At 41.2% G+C, this 16,156-nt stretch overlaps 1 protein-coding gene across 1 annotated transcript in view; it reads right to left on the reverse strand.

Moving 5' to 3' along the window:
* Positions 1 to 16,156, reverse strand: part of rpa1 (replication protein A1) — a 32,403-nt gene that overhangs the window by 13,009 nt on the left and 3,238 nt on the right. Inside the window, exons 6-12 of the mRNA XM_079514179.1 lie at positions 16,012 to 16,083; positions 14,004 to 14,118; positions 12,403 to 12,505; positions 12,237 to 12,305; positions 11,713 to 11,911; positions 9,754 to 9,890; positions 5,965 to 6,113 (exon numbers count right to left, since the gene is read on the reverse strand). Coding sequence (XP_079370305.1) covers positions 5,965 to 6,113; positions 9,754 to 9,890; positions 11,713 to 11,911; positions 12,237 to 12,305; positions 12,403 to 12,505; positions 14,004 to 14,118; positions 16,012 to 16,083 — 844 coding nt within the window. The remainder of the gene's footprint in view (positions 1 to 5,964; positions 6,114 to 9,753; positions 9,891 to 11,712; positions 11,912 to 12,236; positions 12,306 to 12,402; positions 12,506 to 14,003; positions 14,119 to 16,011; positions 16,084 to 16,156) is intronic.

Here is a 16,156-nt window from a genome sequence, read left to right on the forward strand (position 1 = left end):
TCATGGGTTTGAGACCAGCACTCATCTGATAAATCAAGTGTCACTAAGAGCATGTGCTACGGGCCTGGGGCCAGCAGTTAACCTGTTAAGGACATAACCTGGACTGAGTGATCGGTGAGTGCCTGATAACAGTGTCAAGAGCAGAGGAGCAGAATAGCAAGAGGTCCAGCTGACAGAGAAGTGACCATCTAGTCAACAGAAAGTAAAGCCAAGGAGGGCAACAGGACAATCTCCAAATGTGCTGTTGCCATCTAATGGACAGCCTTTGTGGTGCACAAGACGACGAGTAGAGTAACTCATGTGGTACTTGAGACAAACATTGGTTTAGGGTGGCAAAGAAACAGAAAAGCAATAGGACTTTTCATACAAGACGCATTTTCAGGGAACTGTAGCTAAACAACTGTAGCTAAACAAGTACAGTTTAAGTTTTAAATTAAATACACAGCATATTATTTATTAGTACATTCATACAATTAAAGTTAACCCAAACTTTAAGCATATAAATTAATAAACAAATGTAAATTACTGTAAAGTGAAAGACCCATTCACTTTTTTTTAGCAGCAGTCTGCCTGGCACTGTGCCACCTAGGAGCAAGGATGGGTGAGTGCAAGTTTGCACAACCCTTAACCTAAAGTTATATACAAGGGAGTGAAAGGACCCAACATTTTATTTTTAGATCACAAGGTAATTGCTGCATTGTGCAGCATTATTGTTTGAGAAAATAAAAACTGTTTCCTCCTCACCAAAATTAATTAGTCTGACATTAATTAATTAGTCTGACATTAATTAATTAACGGAGTGCTATGCATAGCACTCCGCTCCCCATACAAGCACAATGGGATGTGCCATGTGGAACCACTGTACCTATTATGTTTGAGATGAGTCGACAGCCCACCAAGGATAGTCCCCAAGGGACTGCGCCAAAACATGATCAAATGAAGACGCCTCGACAAGTATACAACAATGTCGTTCCAGCAGCCTTGAATCCATAGTGTGTGTGTGTGTGTGGGGGGGGGGGGTTGACTCTATATTCAATAGTCACTAATCTAACACCCACTAACAATTCATTTTCCATCAACGTGTAATCTCTGTAATGTAGACCTATAAACAAACTATAAAAAGAGATGGGTGCGTAGGAGAGGGCCTAAAGGCATACAGCGCAAACGAAGAGACTCAAACACATTTTCAATTAAAACAATTGGCAAAAAACATAATACCATCCATTCCTTTAACACCCTAATTGCGGGGTTATTTAAGCCATTAAATCATAGTGCCCGGCGATTTATAGTAGCGGAGCACTTTTACCGACAGACCGGATGTTATCCCGGATGTGGCTGTAGCAGCTAAATGTAGCCAAAACACTCTAGAGCAGATCGACAACAACGGGAGGTAAATCATAATGCGGCCTGGGCCGTGGCTCAGCGGTCCAGGCACCTTGGCTGGTAATCCAGTCTGGCAGTGTGCCGCGGGTTCGAGTCCCGATCCCGACGGCCTTTTCTGCATGTCTTCCCCCCCATCTCTCTCCCCATTTCCTGTCAGCCTACTGTCTGTCCCTCCATAAAAAATAAAAAATAAAGGTAAAAGCCAAAAAGAAAACATAAAACAAAAAAAAAATCATAATGCATGCAACATTTTACAACTTAACTACGGTATGTGCACAATATATGTTCTGAATGTTTGCTACAGTACATGGTCATTTTGTACACCCTGATTGGGTGTCAGCGTTCCTACAAAAAAATAAAAACGGTTTTCATACGCATTTAATAGTTGACCTGTGCCCGATACTCATTAGTACAGTGTCAACAGCTATTTACTTGATGAAGGTGTGAGGTCCAAAACGGTAGACATTGTGCACGAGTCTCTTAGATCTATAAATACATGACATGCCGTATTATTTATTTCACTCAGGCTAAAGGACAAAGCTCTCAAATCTATTAATTGGTGGTTCACTGTGCGCCTGCAGAAACCCACTGGCCAAGAAGGACCTGCATGACCTAACTCCTCTGCTCTAGAATAGATAAACAGGCACAAAGCTTTAGGGATCGTTATCTCTGGCCATCCAAGCGAAAAGTGACTGGAGAACGGACTGCTGCCGTTAAATAGAGACGAGGAAAGTGAAAACATCAGCATTGAAGCAGGGACGAGGAAACTATGGTGATTCAGCACTCAACACTCATTATTATTACATAATGGAATGAGGTAAACAAGCAAACCCAGAAAATGCCTTTCTGAGTCTTATTGCCTTTTGCATATTGAGTAAGCAGAGCACTTTCTACGACTATCGAAATATGCTATAGTAACAAAGCTATCTCATTTAAACAACCAAGACGCTTAGTCTGAAAGCTCCTTAGTTTGTGGGACATTGTTCAGCACTTTACATTCAAACATAAAAAAAACATAATTCTTAAGACAGCAACAAGGAACAATGGAGTACTTTCAAATAGCCATGTGCTCAAGCTAACTGTGATCATGACATTTCCACAGCCAAACACCTAATCAAGTGGCTGATATGAAACATTTAGCTGACTGGCCTGTCTCTCACCAGCTGCACTGAGTCACATTTCACTGCCCTCATTATGCAGATAATTTAAAAAAAAACAAGTGCTCAAAATCACCATAGCCAACTTTTGTTTCAAAAGTGAATCTGAATCTGTGAAAGAGCACAGATGACAAATGGGGCCATTGGTACTGGGAGGTAAACAAATGAAGTCGCCCCCCAAATTGATCTCATGTCCAATCTGAAACACCGACATTTGCCTTCATGTCAAAGAAGAGGCCGCAGCCCAAGTTTGTTTGATTTCTGCAGCACCGCAGTGGGGGGAGGAGGGGATGTGCATCTAGAAGATGGACAAATAAATCAATGTGCCAAGTGAGCTGAAGTGAAGGTTAAGTAGGAGCAATGGCGCTTGATTTGGGAGCGCACAGGGAATGGTTGGCATGCCACGCCCACACCCCCCGACGAGCCGCTGGAGTGCAAACCGTGCCCCGGCCGTCTCCATTGGCTGGCTGTTTCCAGAATGTAGAATAACATGCATCGTTAATATTGATTTATAAATAAGTTTATAAATGGCTGGATAGATGGCCGTCTTGTGACTATTTTTATTTTTGAGTGGTGCAACCACTCCAAGGAACAGCAATGTCCGTGTTCAACTATGTTTGTTTGCGTGTGACCATGTGTGTGACCAGTACCAATGAGCACCAAAAGTGGCGCTGTTGTGCCAGAAACAGAGAGAGAGAGATCGTGTCAGAACCAATAGGAACTGAAATTGGAACGATACAGAGAAGAAATTGGAACGATACAAATTGGAACGATACAGAGAAGAAATTGGAACGATACAAATTGGAACGATACAGAGAACTAATAGGAAGTTGCACCACTCAGTTCACACGGGTGTGAACTGAATGCCATGCAGTCAGTTTTTTCTTCTTCTTCCTTTCTTTTTTAAAACTTTAATTTGCTACTCTTGCTTGCATGTGAATAATAATATTTAATATGGGGTGTCCTGTTTTGTCCAGGAAGGAAAAAATACTTTTGTAAATAGTTGATGGATGCATTCAAATGTGACTGTATCCAACAAAAATGCTGTGCTTCTTGCCAAATGATATCGCTGCTTTTTACTGGTAATAAAATGCTTTGAAAACGTATGAAGTATGAACCCCCACCACTATTGTGTCACTGACTTAATTATGATCACAAAAACTGGCAAGAGGGTTCAAAGAAAAGATGAAAGCTTGACTCATGGCTGCTTCTGAATTCCTCTGCACAAGAAACCAATAGAAAGTCCTCAAGGAATAGACGTATGCCTGTTCAACTGTGATGGGGTCTGTCTGCCACAGCATCAGACTAACGCACTCAAAAATAAATAGTGCAAATTAGAGTTGAACGATTTGGGGAAAATGCCTAGTTGCGCTTTTTTAGACCAATATTGCAATTGTGAGCCAATTTGCGATTAACTTTTCACACATAGTGCGGCTTAGTGAAGTCATATGCTTCTACAGCCTATTTTGACGTTACCAACCATGATCAGACAAAGTCTTCTTCCTAATAAACAGAAATCTCTAAATGTGCATAAAGTTGACATTTATTTATTTTATAAATAAAATGCTGTACTTGGTAATACATTGGCAGAATCAGCTTTGTTTGTGTTTATATGCTTAAAAAAGTGACTTCGAGAGCAGTTTCACCCTTATCAATTTCTAGTGACAGGATAACTTTACAAGCCAAACCTCTAACAAAGTGTTATTGCACTTTAAGTCTGAATTGAATATTGTACTTGATTCACTGACCAAATGTAACAAAAAACAAAAATATCAAAGTCCATTATCCACCCCCGCCCTCTCTTATGATCCAACATAATGAATGTTCAATTTGGAAATTGCACAGTTAATGGGATTCGATTCATTGTTCAGCCCTAGTGAAAATATCCAATTGAACGTGCACGCAAAAGTGCTACAATATCTTTTATGCCTGCATAGTAGCATACTTCCCAAGTTATTTTATGATAAATTACAAAATGGCTCACAGTAGTGAATTCCAAAGTGAGCTTGAATACAAGCTATTAACATGAATAAAATGTACGTCCCCAACCCACCAACACGATAGAAGTCTGCCTGGCAGGTTTACTGTTAAGCCTTGTGTAGCCTATATTCTTTCTTGTGGTAGAAAATTGTATTTTGCACAGATAAAGGGTGATTTGCATTAACATGTAATGCTTCAGTGAAGTACCCCCTACATCTTTGCTAACACAGAGGTGGCCTAATCTCCTTAATGAGAACAAGAGCATGTGCCCTCCTAGCTTGTGAATGGGAAGTTTACTATTCAAATTCTGAAATCCTTTCAATTTCTTAAGTAGTCAGATTCAACAAAACTGCCCTTACAGAGTATCTAACTTCTACCATTTTGTTGGCGACATTGAATTATTTTTCTATAATTTTTAACCAATTTTCACCCAGTGTCAATATTATCTACTCTAGACTCCCTTCGCCAACCTAGGGAGAGAAACGGACTGAACTCATGCTTCCTTCAGTACATGAGCAAGAGCATCAAAGCTGCTTCTTTTCACCTGGCGGGGAGTTTCCCTGGTTGGACGTACCTTTAGCGTGTGGAAGGAACACGTTATTCCAACCAGTTCCCTTCCCCTCCATCAAACTGCCTCACCCTGGCTGACCAGGGGGAGACGAGGATTACTGGTGAAATTGTATTCTATTTATGAATGTTGAATACTTAGTGGGCATGTCAACAAACATTATACATTTTAATACAAGTTTAAGATTGATGGGTGGGATGTCTGTCATTACTAGAAAATTGGTTGAAATTGGTTGTTTCAACTAAGCTTACAAAAGTTTTACATTTAGTTTTACAGGAAGAAAACATTGTTTTGTATTATTAATATTTTTCCCTATATTGTTTGAAATAAAGTATGGTGTATACCTGGGATGTGAATTAAGAGGGTTAAAAGGCATTTTTCACTTCATCTTGCCCTCAATGATTGTAAGACTCCTTCCCCAACACATTGTACAGCTGTGGAAATGGACAGGACAAAGGGGCGCCACTGTTCGGTTTTATTATCAGGGGTTGACACCAATGGTGGCCTGCCTGCCGGCGGCAAGAAAAAACGTTCGTACTAGAGTTTGCTTTCAGGTTGCCCGACGGGCATATGCATTCGGTCTTCATAATATTATCAGGCTAGATTTATGAAGCAATGCTACCTTTTTACAACTAGCAGAGTAGCCATTGCACTCACTGTTTTTTCAAAGTGACTGTCCTCACTCAGAAGTTATCAAATGGATATAACATCTTTTTTCTACAAGCGCAAAATGTTATTATTTTATAATGGAAAATGTACTTTTCAGGGCAAGTGGGCATGACCTTTGGGCAAGTAGAACATGACCTGCACTTGCCCGACTGGCAAGTGCCTCCGAGTGTCAACCCCTGATTATTCATCGACTCCAGGTTCACTTACCAGCCTCTGAGTTTATGAGCTTCAGGGATGTCTGGGTTGATCATTAAAGTGCTACTGAAGCTAGAACTGAGGGACCTGCCTCCAAAGTCAGATAGCTTAGCTCCCTTGATGGCCAAGATTGGCTGTCCAGAACCATCAAAATTCTCTGCCTGCAGATAAAAAAACGGAGAGAGAGAAAAAAAGATTTAAAACAGAATATGTATAAACAACTCTAGTGACAACTAATAGCCCTTCTAGTTCAAAGTTGGGTGTAGTTCACAGCTAAAGCCAGGAAAGGATGTGTAGCATAGCATCAAAAACTAGTATTTTATAACATTGCCAGTGGTTTTCAAAAATAGCAGATATATGTACGGACCCAAGCAAAATTAATTTATCTTGTGGACAATAAAGGACATTAGATAGGGTTTGTGTTTGGAAAGGACTGTATTAGCAGGGACTGTGTAGTTGTGATTCATTCAAAACACACTGGACTGGAGTGAAGGGGGTTTACATGGCCGTTTACTGTAGTTGTTGTAGGGGACAGGTATACAGGCATGGCATGGGAATGTAGATACAGCACTGAGTGCAATGTGTGTTTCTGCACTAAATACATACAGGAAACAATAAGTATGACTATGAGTACAAATAGCAAAATACCATACAATATCACAAGATACTAACTGGATCACATTAATATCGTCATAATATTAGTACACACAACACCTTTCTATGTAAGCTGCCCAATAAGATCAATCATAATAACTCCCTTTATAAGTCTGCGCTAAAGTGGCTTAATTGGACAAAGGGCCGACCGCAGCTGCGGGATGTTGCGCAATGGCGGCGCCCGTGAAATGCACATGGCCAAACAATTCACAGACCTAACATGCTGAATAAGGTGCTTAAACATATAAATAAAAAAATAAATCGGTCCTTCCTAAATGCACTTACATGTTCCAGAAACAGAGAAATATAAATGGTTTGCTTAAGGCACGCAATGTAGAACATTGACATGAAGAACGAGGTAATCAATCAGTCACTGTCAAACCAGCGTCGGAGCCTAAACAAACCTACAGAAACAGCAGGGACTCCAACTCTATGGCAAATGAATACAGCAGACATTACTGAATGCAATAATGAACTTACACTTGTCAAGGATGTACACTGGCACTGCAGTGCTGTACAATGAATACGTTTGTAGCAGGTGAACTTGAACTGGCTGGAATTCACCGCTCTGTTGCATTAGTACTGACATGCATGAATGAGACCCATAATGCATTGCACACTAAGGTGGCAGGTATTACTCACAGTTCTTAAGGTGGTAAATAGGCAAATTATATGATACTCAATATATTTGGAGCCTTTCTAACAGACATAATCTACTTTTGTCTCTGCCAGGCCGAAGGCATGACTGAGACCGTGTTCACCCCTGTCCGTCTGTGTGTCATTCAGTCTGTGTGGAGCTAATCAACCGCACCACCCATTGCGCCCAAGTAAAAATCTCTGCCCCCAAGTTTTTAGCTCAGCCTGTTATTATACGTCAAAACTGTTCCTGTGTGGGGGGGAAGGGGAGAATGTTTAGGCCTGTCACAAAGATGAAAGATTATATACTATCTGATTGACTATTATACAACTTAAATGGTATAAGACGATTTCTCCAGATAAAGGTAAATTGCCGATCACAGATAGGGGTAAATTGCCGATCACAGATAGGGGTAAATTGCCGATCACAGATCGACTACGATTGGCTTTCAAAGGTTACTAGAGGGGCCCTTTTGCACGACCTGCTGCAAGCACCGCTGGACCATTTGGCGGGAAACTTTGCATGCACACTCCCAGTAGGCCAAGGAAGAATCTCCACCCAATTGTTTTTCAAATCGGCATGAGACAGACATTTGCGCAACACATTTTACTACTCCTACAGATTGTCCAAATCTCAGAAATCAAGACATCCGTCACATTTCTCATATTCCATTAGCTTCCAAAGTTTGCAGGTGTGGTCCGTTTTGCACATAATGCCACACATCATGAATGCAAAGGCAGAGCGATTGATTGCTGGGAAACACACATTCCCACTAAGCCAAGGATCCCAGATTTTTCAGATATCATCATGATGGCGCTACAACAGCCCACTTCATATTTTTGCCTATAACTATATAGCCCCCCGCCACAAGGGCGGGGATCGTGTGGCCAGTGGCAGTCAAATGCGCGAAATTAACGTAATTCCACGTTCCTGGCATTAACACGAGGGCAGGAACTGGATATTGTGTTTGCATTCAGTCAAAACTATTACAGTTTAGCAACCTTTACTTTTGCCTCATTCTAAATACAACTACCTCAGTAACCTTCTTGAAGGAACAAACTTTAAAAAAGTGCTGTTTATTTAAATGCTGGGCATTCATTGTCACTTTTCTATTTGGCACTGCCATTTCTTTATAAACTATACATCTGGTGTACTTCAGCAAGACTCCCAGGAGATGGGGGTATCTGCAAAACAAACAAAGGGTACACGGTGCTTCTTGTCAGAAGGAAATAAATGGTGGCTCACTGAGCACAGTCCCTTTGAGCCATACGTAAAATCAACTGCAGCACTGCAGTTGCTTCATCACACCATGACAGGGTATTTACTCAGTAACTTCAACTACATCAGCTTCCATTAAACACAGCGCACAACACTGTTAAATCCCCTCCATCTTCAAACTGCTGAATAGCAATCTCCGGGCGCTGGCTCATACGGAACACGCAAAACACCTTTTCAATTAAACAGATAGGGGAGATGATGTACTTTGTACAGCCGATGTCTGTCGCTACCTGTAAGGCTGCAAGGGACTTTTAATTCTCTCTGCGAGGTACGAATATATTCGTACGTTATCAGCCAGGTACGAACATGTTCTGGTATACTCCGTGTATATAGTGGTTGAGCCCCAGGGCAGCTGTTAACATTGATTCGGTTGCTATGCAACGCCTCAGTCACCACCAGCTATGGGACGTTACAACTCCTCTCCATTTACCACGGTTCAAAGCAGGATTTTCAACCTCCATAAGTCTGAATCTAGGAGCGCTGTCCTTGGTCCTTCATCAGCCATCCAAAGTTCAGATGTCATTTGTGACTTTGTCTCGCATCACCCCCGACATGTAAACATTTCTGGCGACAGGTAAACAGTGTGTGCAAATGCTAATGATAGCAAAAGTGGACGCAGGTGTTGGCACTGCTTAACTACATTTATGCTACCAGCAAAAAGAGTCAAACGTGCGACTAGTTTTGGTATTCACAGCAGTGAGCCATTTCTAATCAAACTGCTCTGCAATAAAAGAATGAGCTCTCAGGAGTCTTTCCATTAAGCATGTTAACAGTTCGATAACATAATGGGAGTGACACTGTTTGGTACATTTTCAATACAAGCTAAATTTCAAGCTAAAGTAAATGTCATTTCCGTTTATATTCCACTTAAAAATTAAGAACTAGCCTCAAAGAGATCTCATAACCACAAGAATACAAATATCCCCATCACCTGTGGTGACTTCCTTTTCCATGCTTGCAGTTGCATAAGGTTGTTCAAAAGCTGCAGCAAGATGTTGCATTTTTTTAAACTAGACCTGTACGTCGGCTACCGGCCTACTTGAGAATGATGCAACTTGGGGTTGCCATGGCAATAAATTGGCTGAGGCAGAGGCAGCGGCCATGTTTTCCCGGCACCCCAGAGCTCCTATTTTGAAGGAATCCCGGGAATGATTGCGTTAACAATTGCATTTCAGAACCCTCTGTCCTCCTTCCGCTAATGTATTTGTCCGCATCTCTCCCCCAGTCCTCACCTCTTCTCCCCACAGCGTTACAGATATTATCTTCCCAGACGTGTCTATCAGATTCACGGTCCTCTTGGAAACCTCACGGTTATTCTTGGTGGTGATCTTGGTGAGCTCATCCACGCTCTTGCACACTCCAATAACATCTGTGGAGGAAGACACAAATCATTGTTTACAACTCTAGCACTGCGATGAGAACTTGGCTTGTTCATAATAATAATAATACACTTTATTTGTATAGCACCTTTCATGACATGCAGCTCAAAGTGCTTTACAGAGCAATGGAGAAAAAAAAGAAAAGAAAAGCAGGGCATAAAACATTAAAGTAATAGCAGTAATGCAATACAGTGAGGACATGAATAACAAGGAATTTAAAAGATCAATTCAAAGCAAGAGTGTAGAAGTAGGTCTTGAGCTGCGCTTTAAAAATGTCTACAGCGCCTGTCGAAGGTACAGTGGAAGTTTGTTCCACGCCGTCGGCCCGTAGAAGCAGAAAGCTGCTTCACCATGTTTTTTAGTTGACATTTTTTAGGCACAGCGAGCAGGCCAGCAGTGTCTCCTTTGCCAGGCAGATTCATGGTTACACTTGCAAAAAACCTTGTCTGGATGAAAACCTGGCTGTGTGTCCTTCAGAAGCCATTGCCCTACTCTGGCCTACATTCCCAGACAAACGCACATATATATATCATAAATATTGAATGTGTGTGACGGGTACAGGTCACTTAGGGTCCCATCGTCTTCCAGGTCAAATTGGCTCAGGGAAAATCAGTGACTCATTTTTCATTTCAATTCAGGTGTGAGGTGACGTCCACTATATTCTATAAGTGCACAAAATCCATACAAACAAGTTTATGTTGTCAAATGCAGCAGCACCAAATCCAGCACCACCCCACTATTGTTGAACCTGTTGTAATTTTGCTGAATTGATGAGGAGCCATTAATATGAGCAGTGAGAACTAATGAGTGAGATCAGTGACTGAAAATATTAGTTGTAATTTTGCTGAAATGATGAAGAGCCATTAATATGAGCAGTGTGAACTAATCAGTGAGATCAGTGACTGGAAATATTAGTGTTAGGCCATTCATTGAATTCACCAATAAAACAAATCACACCTGTGTGAAGTGAGGGACGCTCTTATCATCATACATCATCTCATTCCAGCCAATCACAATTTGTGTCCTCACTTTTCAGTCTTCACTTTTCTGTGCTCGCATTTTATCCTCAATACGTACTTTGCTCAACCAATCAAATAATCGCTATGTGGTGCTCAGGCAATCAAATCATTGCTATGGGGTACAAACAAACAAAGCTGGGCATAGGAGGCCGGGGCTAGAGCCCCTAAAAAAAAACAGTACTGTCCAGTGGTTCCGGTGTGCCATGAGTACATAGTACACAGTATGTAGGTCATGTCACACTATTTGTGTATGGAAATGGTTTGGTGCATTGTCGTAGTGTATAGTATTTTAAAGATTTGTCAAAGTAGTGGCAGAAGTTAGCAATAAGACTCCTTCCATCTCAAAAAATTATAAGTTCAGATGTGTGAACTTAATTCTAATATCAAGAAATATTGAAGTACCCATCCTTTTTAAGTCATAAGGCCATAGCGACACCTGCTGGACTTGGGAGTGAAATTACTCAAACAGTACTACAAGCAGCAGTCTCCATTATCATAATTACATGTGGCCTCATTATTACTTCTTAATTTTACCTGCGACAGCACTTTCTCCTCTGCTAACCGGGTCAAACCATAGGGCCAAAGCCCATCTATGCCACAGGCCATTACTGTTGTCAGTATTATTAATACTACTTCTATCACTCTGGTCTTATAATTGCCTTAACCATCCATGCACATCCCTCTCCACACTCCCTGCCCTATCATAGGTTATCATCATCAGTCTGGTATTAATAATGATCATCAATGCTACTTGCATGGCTTCTGGTCTAACTTATGAGTTGCTTCTCCTCACCCAGGACAGCATCCTTGTCTCTGGCCTCCAGGTCGCTGATGGAGACAAAGTCACACTGCACCATGGGAACCTCACTGCTTTCACTGTCATCACAGGGAATGATGGTCGATTCGCCACTGAGCGTCATTTCATAGTCATTCTTCAGAGTGCAGTACTGTTTGTTGGCGATCTTCAGGGAGCCCTTGGAGATGAAGTACACCTAGGACGTACGGATTGATGGATGGATGTGTTAAACAGATCTGAGGAGCCTTTCACCTGACTGAATGGTGCTAACAAGATATGAGTTTATGCAGTTGGGGGAATAAACAAAGACTGGCTGATCAACACAAGCTGCTTGTTGTGTTGGTACACAGCAGCAGGATGACTCACTCAAAGTCCCTTTGGTTGCAATTCAAAAAAACAAAAAAAAAGTATTGACAGTTGTTTGTACAACAGTGAGAGCCAAATCCATCTTAGACAGCAAAGCAATTGACAGTGACAGTGTGACAGTAAAACACCATTGGTGAGTGAGGGGCATCTCTCACCTTGCCTGTCTCGAGAAGAGTGTAGAACTTGTCCACCTCTTGTTGGAAACCTGTCACTCTTATTTCTCCCTGCAAGAAAACACAGCAATGAATCCATCAGCCAGTGTGTGTGTGTGTGTAACCAATTAAAACTGTAAAGTGTTGCAATAACCCTTTTGACACTCACACTCTCATCCACAATCTCCATGGAGAAGAGCTTGCCATCACCACGAGCGTTGCTCCATGTGCGGATGCTGCTTTTGTTAGTGACACGGGCTCGGATGGTCCATCTAACACAGGGTTTAAGGCGATACATGTCAGGTTGATTCAATTTGAAATCAAAAGTAGATATTATGGCCTGGGCCATGGCTCAGTGGTCCAGGCACCTTGGCTGGTAATCCAGTCTAGCAATGTGCCGCGGGTTCGACTCCCGATCCCGACGGCCCTTACTGCATGTCTTCCCCCCCCCCCCCATCTCTCTCCCCATTTCCCGTCAGCCTACTGTCTGTCCCTCCATAAAATATATAAAATAAAGGCGAAAGCCACAAAAAAACATGTACCAAAAAAAAAGAAGTACCGGTAGATATAATTGGATACACTGTGTCAAGATATCATTTCTGATCTAAGAATAGTGTGATTTGTATTGAGATGTCACTGCTTCATGTACAACTCGCTCAATTGGCTGCAGCCTAAATCAAGAAGGCAATTACATTGGTTTCTCTTAATTTATAAATGTATTTATTAAGCAGTACATGGCCCAGTCTACTTCATCATAAATACTTTGACATCTACAATACCCTTACTTTAAAATACCAAAAATCTTCAAGGAGGTTGGATGGAGGTCTTTCTGCTATAAAGCCGCATTTGATTGGAATAATCTTCCTCCATCTCTTAAATCGATTTCATCCTTCAGTTGCTTTAGGACTTCAGTTGCTTTAGGATATAATTTGCACTTCCATTCCTCTGTTGCTTAACAGCTGATGATGTGGTGGTTGGTGGTGGGGTGGGTGGGAGAGGCTGAGCAAGCAGTCTGTGTATTTATATATTGTCTTTATCTGTGTACTGTACGTCTTATGCATCTTGTTTGTATGTTAAGGGTCCCCCTCTAAAATGAGATGGTGCATCTCAAGGGGCTATCCCTTCAATGAAATCTGATGATCAAGCAGTCTCTTAAAATTGTCATGAATTACAAAACAGATAAATGTCCACACCTATCAAACACAACTACAAAGTCTAAGGCCCCATTTACACTGGCAGCCAAATCCAGCCTGAATCAGATCTGAGCCACATCCAGATTGGAATCTGACTTGTCCAAATGAGTCATGTGACCATTTAAACCAATCGGATTTCAATCTTGATGTGGCACAGATCTGATTCAGGCTAGATTTGTCTGCCAGTGTAAATGGGGCCTTAGAACATCATCTCTTCTCATCTTACTTGATAATGATGATGATAGTTAACATGCTTGATTGATTGAAAATTACGTTTTTATAAAAGAAAATGTATCCTGTGGACTATAACAGCAAAATTCCAACTATTTTGGGGTTCTTGTTGCTATGTACAGTATATAGCAGAATAACATTTTTGAAATTTTTGAAATAAAAACATATTTTTTTCAGAAATCTTCAGTATTTAGAAGGCGTTTTTAGAATCAGCCTTTTTTATTATTATTTTCTTCTTCTGAGACTTGAATGAGGCTCTGCAGTTTTTTTGTATTTGTATTTTATGGCAAACATTGTGATTAGAGAATTGTGATCCACGTTATAATCAACAACATCAAATACTCACTTAGATTGGTACGGGTTGAGGCTGGAAATGGGTACGACTTTGGAGCTACCCCCCGGAGTGCTGGGCACAGCAGATGGAGGCTTCTTCGAAAAGTCTCTAATAGGACCTCTGTTCACTTTTGGGAGGAATGATGAGAAACATCAATGATGAGTAGTGAAGTAGACTAGAACTCGGGTCACAATAGACATCACAGTACATTGATTGATAATGGAATTGATTGAATACTGGAGCAATCATTTCCTCCCCCTTTGGTCTGCTGAAAAAATGTCTTTAGATTGCAATGCCTTGATTAATTTCTCTGTTCATGAAGGGCAGTTTGTAGATTTAAAGCCTTCAAACACCTTGTAACTTTAGTAGTATTTAAAAAGGTTCTCTTTGAAAAAGGGTCCCGCACACTGTCAGAAAACTTGCCAAAAATGTTGCTCTTTATTCAACGTTTCGGTCTATTCGGCCTTCATCAGGACAGACAATGTCTGTCAATTGTCTGTCCTGATGAAGGTCGAATAGACCCAAACGTTGAATAAAGAGCACCATTTTTGGCAAGTTTCCTGACAGTGTGCGGGACCCTTTTTTGTTTTTCAAAGATAACCTTTTTAAGTATGCTTTATTGCCTTTTGCTAAAAACTTTAGTAGTATAACATATTGCAGTAGATCTGGAAAGATAGCATTAGGAGGGACTAGAGAGGTAACAAAGATCCTGTCAAAGCTAAGTGTGTTACATGATGGCATTTCAGAGGTATTGGCCATTTCATAGAATCAAAGCAGAGTGTTATTTATATGTAACTAAAGTTGCCCTTTCCCCTGGAGACCGGAGCCGGCAGACTTGGGGATTTTCTGTTTGGACAAGCGCTGCACATTTGATTTGTGTGACTCATATGGTGGATTAAAGTTCAAAGTGTCCAGTTAAATCCTCCTACTTTCCTGACCAGTGACCACTGCATATTTGATAATTAAACCCAGAGATCAAGCGGCACACAGAGAAATAACTGTGCTGATGAAGAGGGCACTCGCCACAATTTCCAATTCCCGGACAGCAGATTAGGGGGATGAATACCTGTTATGACACATCAGAGGACAGCACAAGGACCGGGGGAGTACATTTCAGGCTTTTCAGCTCTGCCGTGCTGGCCTTCTCAAATCTCTATATGATCATCTCTTTAAACTGTAATTTACAGTTGTATTTTACCAATATTTTGAAAAATAAAGCTGTTTCGTTAATAAGGCGTGGTTTGCAATTATTGTATTAATAGGAACAGCCATCACCCATTGCGCTAGTGTTTGGTGGACTGTGCTCTGCCTCCTTATATAATTGAAAGTCATGCTGTGCACTTTTCTTCCATATTAGACAAAAAAAATGGATATTAGATATTCCAAAAAACACCGTAAGGAGGCACAGATGGCTAATAACTCACATACCAGATTGGCATTGTCAGTCATTTATTATGTCAGTTGTTAATGAGAAGAGACTCATCAGCATGGTGATGATCAATAAATTGACAGGACCAAAATTTCTCAGGCATTCGACCATTATATTCACCCAAAATGTTAACTACACACAAATGCTGCCATCTGGTGCCAATTTAAGAAACAGCCAAGTCATTTAAAATTGCTTAAGCCTTAAGGTCATTACACACTGGCGAATTAGCGACGCGAATTATTCGTGCGAATAATTCGCCTTTTTTAAAACCACATTCGCCACATCAGTGGCGAATGTGCGAATGTGCGAAAATGCGACCGTTTTCGCTCTTTATTTGTTCGCTCCGGTGTTCGCTCCGGTGTCGAATTTTTTATTCGCGTCGCTAATTCGCCAGTGTGTAATGACCTTTAGTCAAGAGGCTAAGGCAATAGTCAAGAGGCTATGGCAGATTGTTGCCTCCCACAATTTTCAAATGCTTCAGGCTGATGGTGTGGTGTGTACTTCAGAAATGACTTGAAAATAAAGTGAATGCTTCTCCATTTTGCCTGTGCACTGTACAGTCTGGAACGACGGAAAATAAGCAGCGTTTACCTTCCTTTCCATTTTGGGGCTGCAGAGGGCGCTGTGGAGGGTTGGATGCTGGCTGTGGAGCTTTACTTTGACCTGCAAGGAGGACTGAAAGTGAGATAAGCACTCTATATAGGACTTTGGCAACAAAAATGTGTTTGATGTGTGT

Source organism: Electrona antarctica (assembly GCF_951216825.1).
Source record: "Electrona antarctica genome assembly, chromosome: 11".
Taxonomy (NCBI): Eukaryota; Metazoa; Chordata; class Actinopteri; order Myctophiformes; family Myctophidae; genus Electrona; species Electrona antarctica.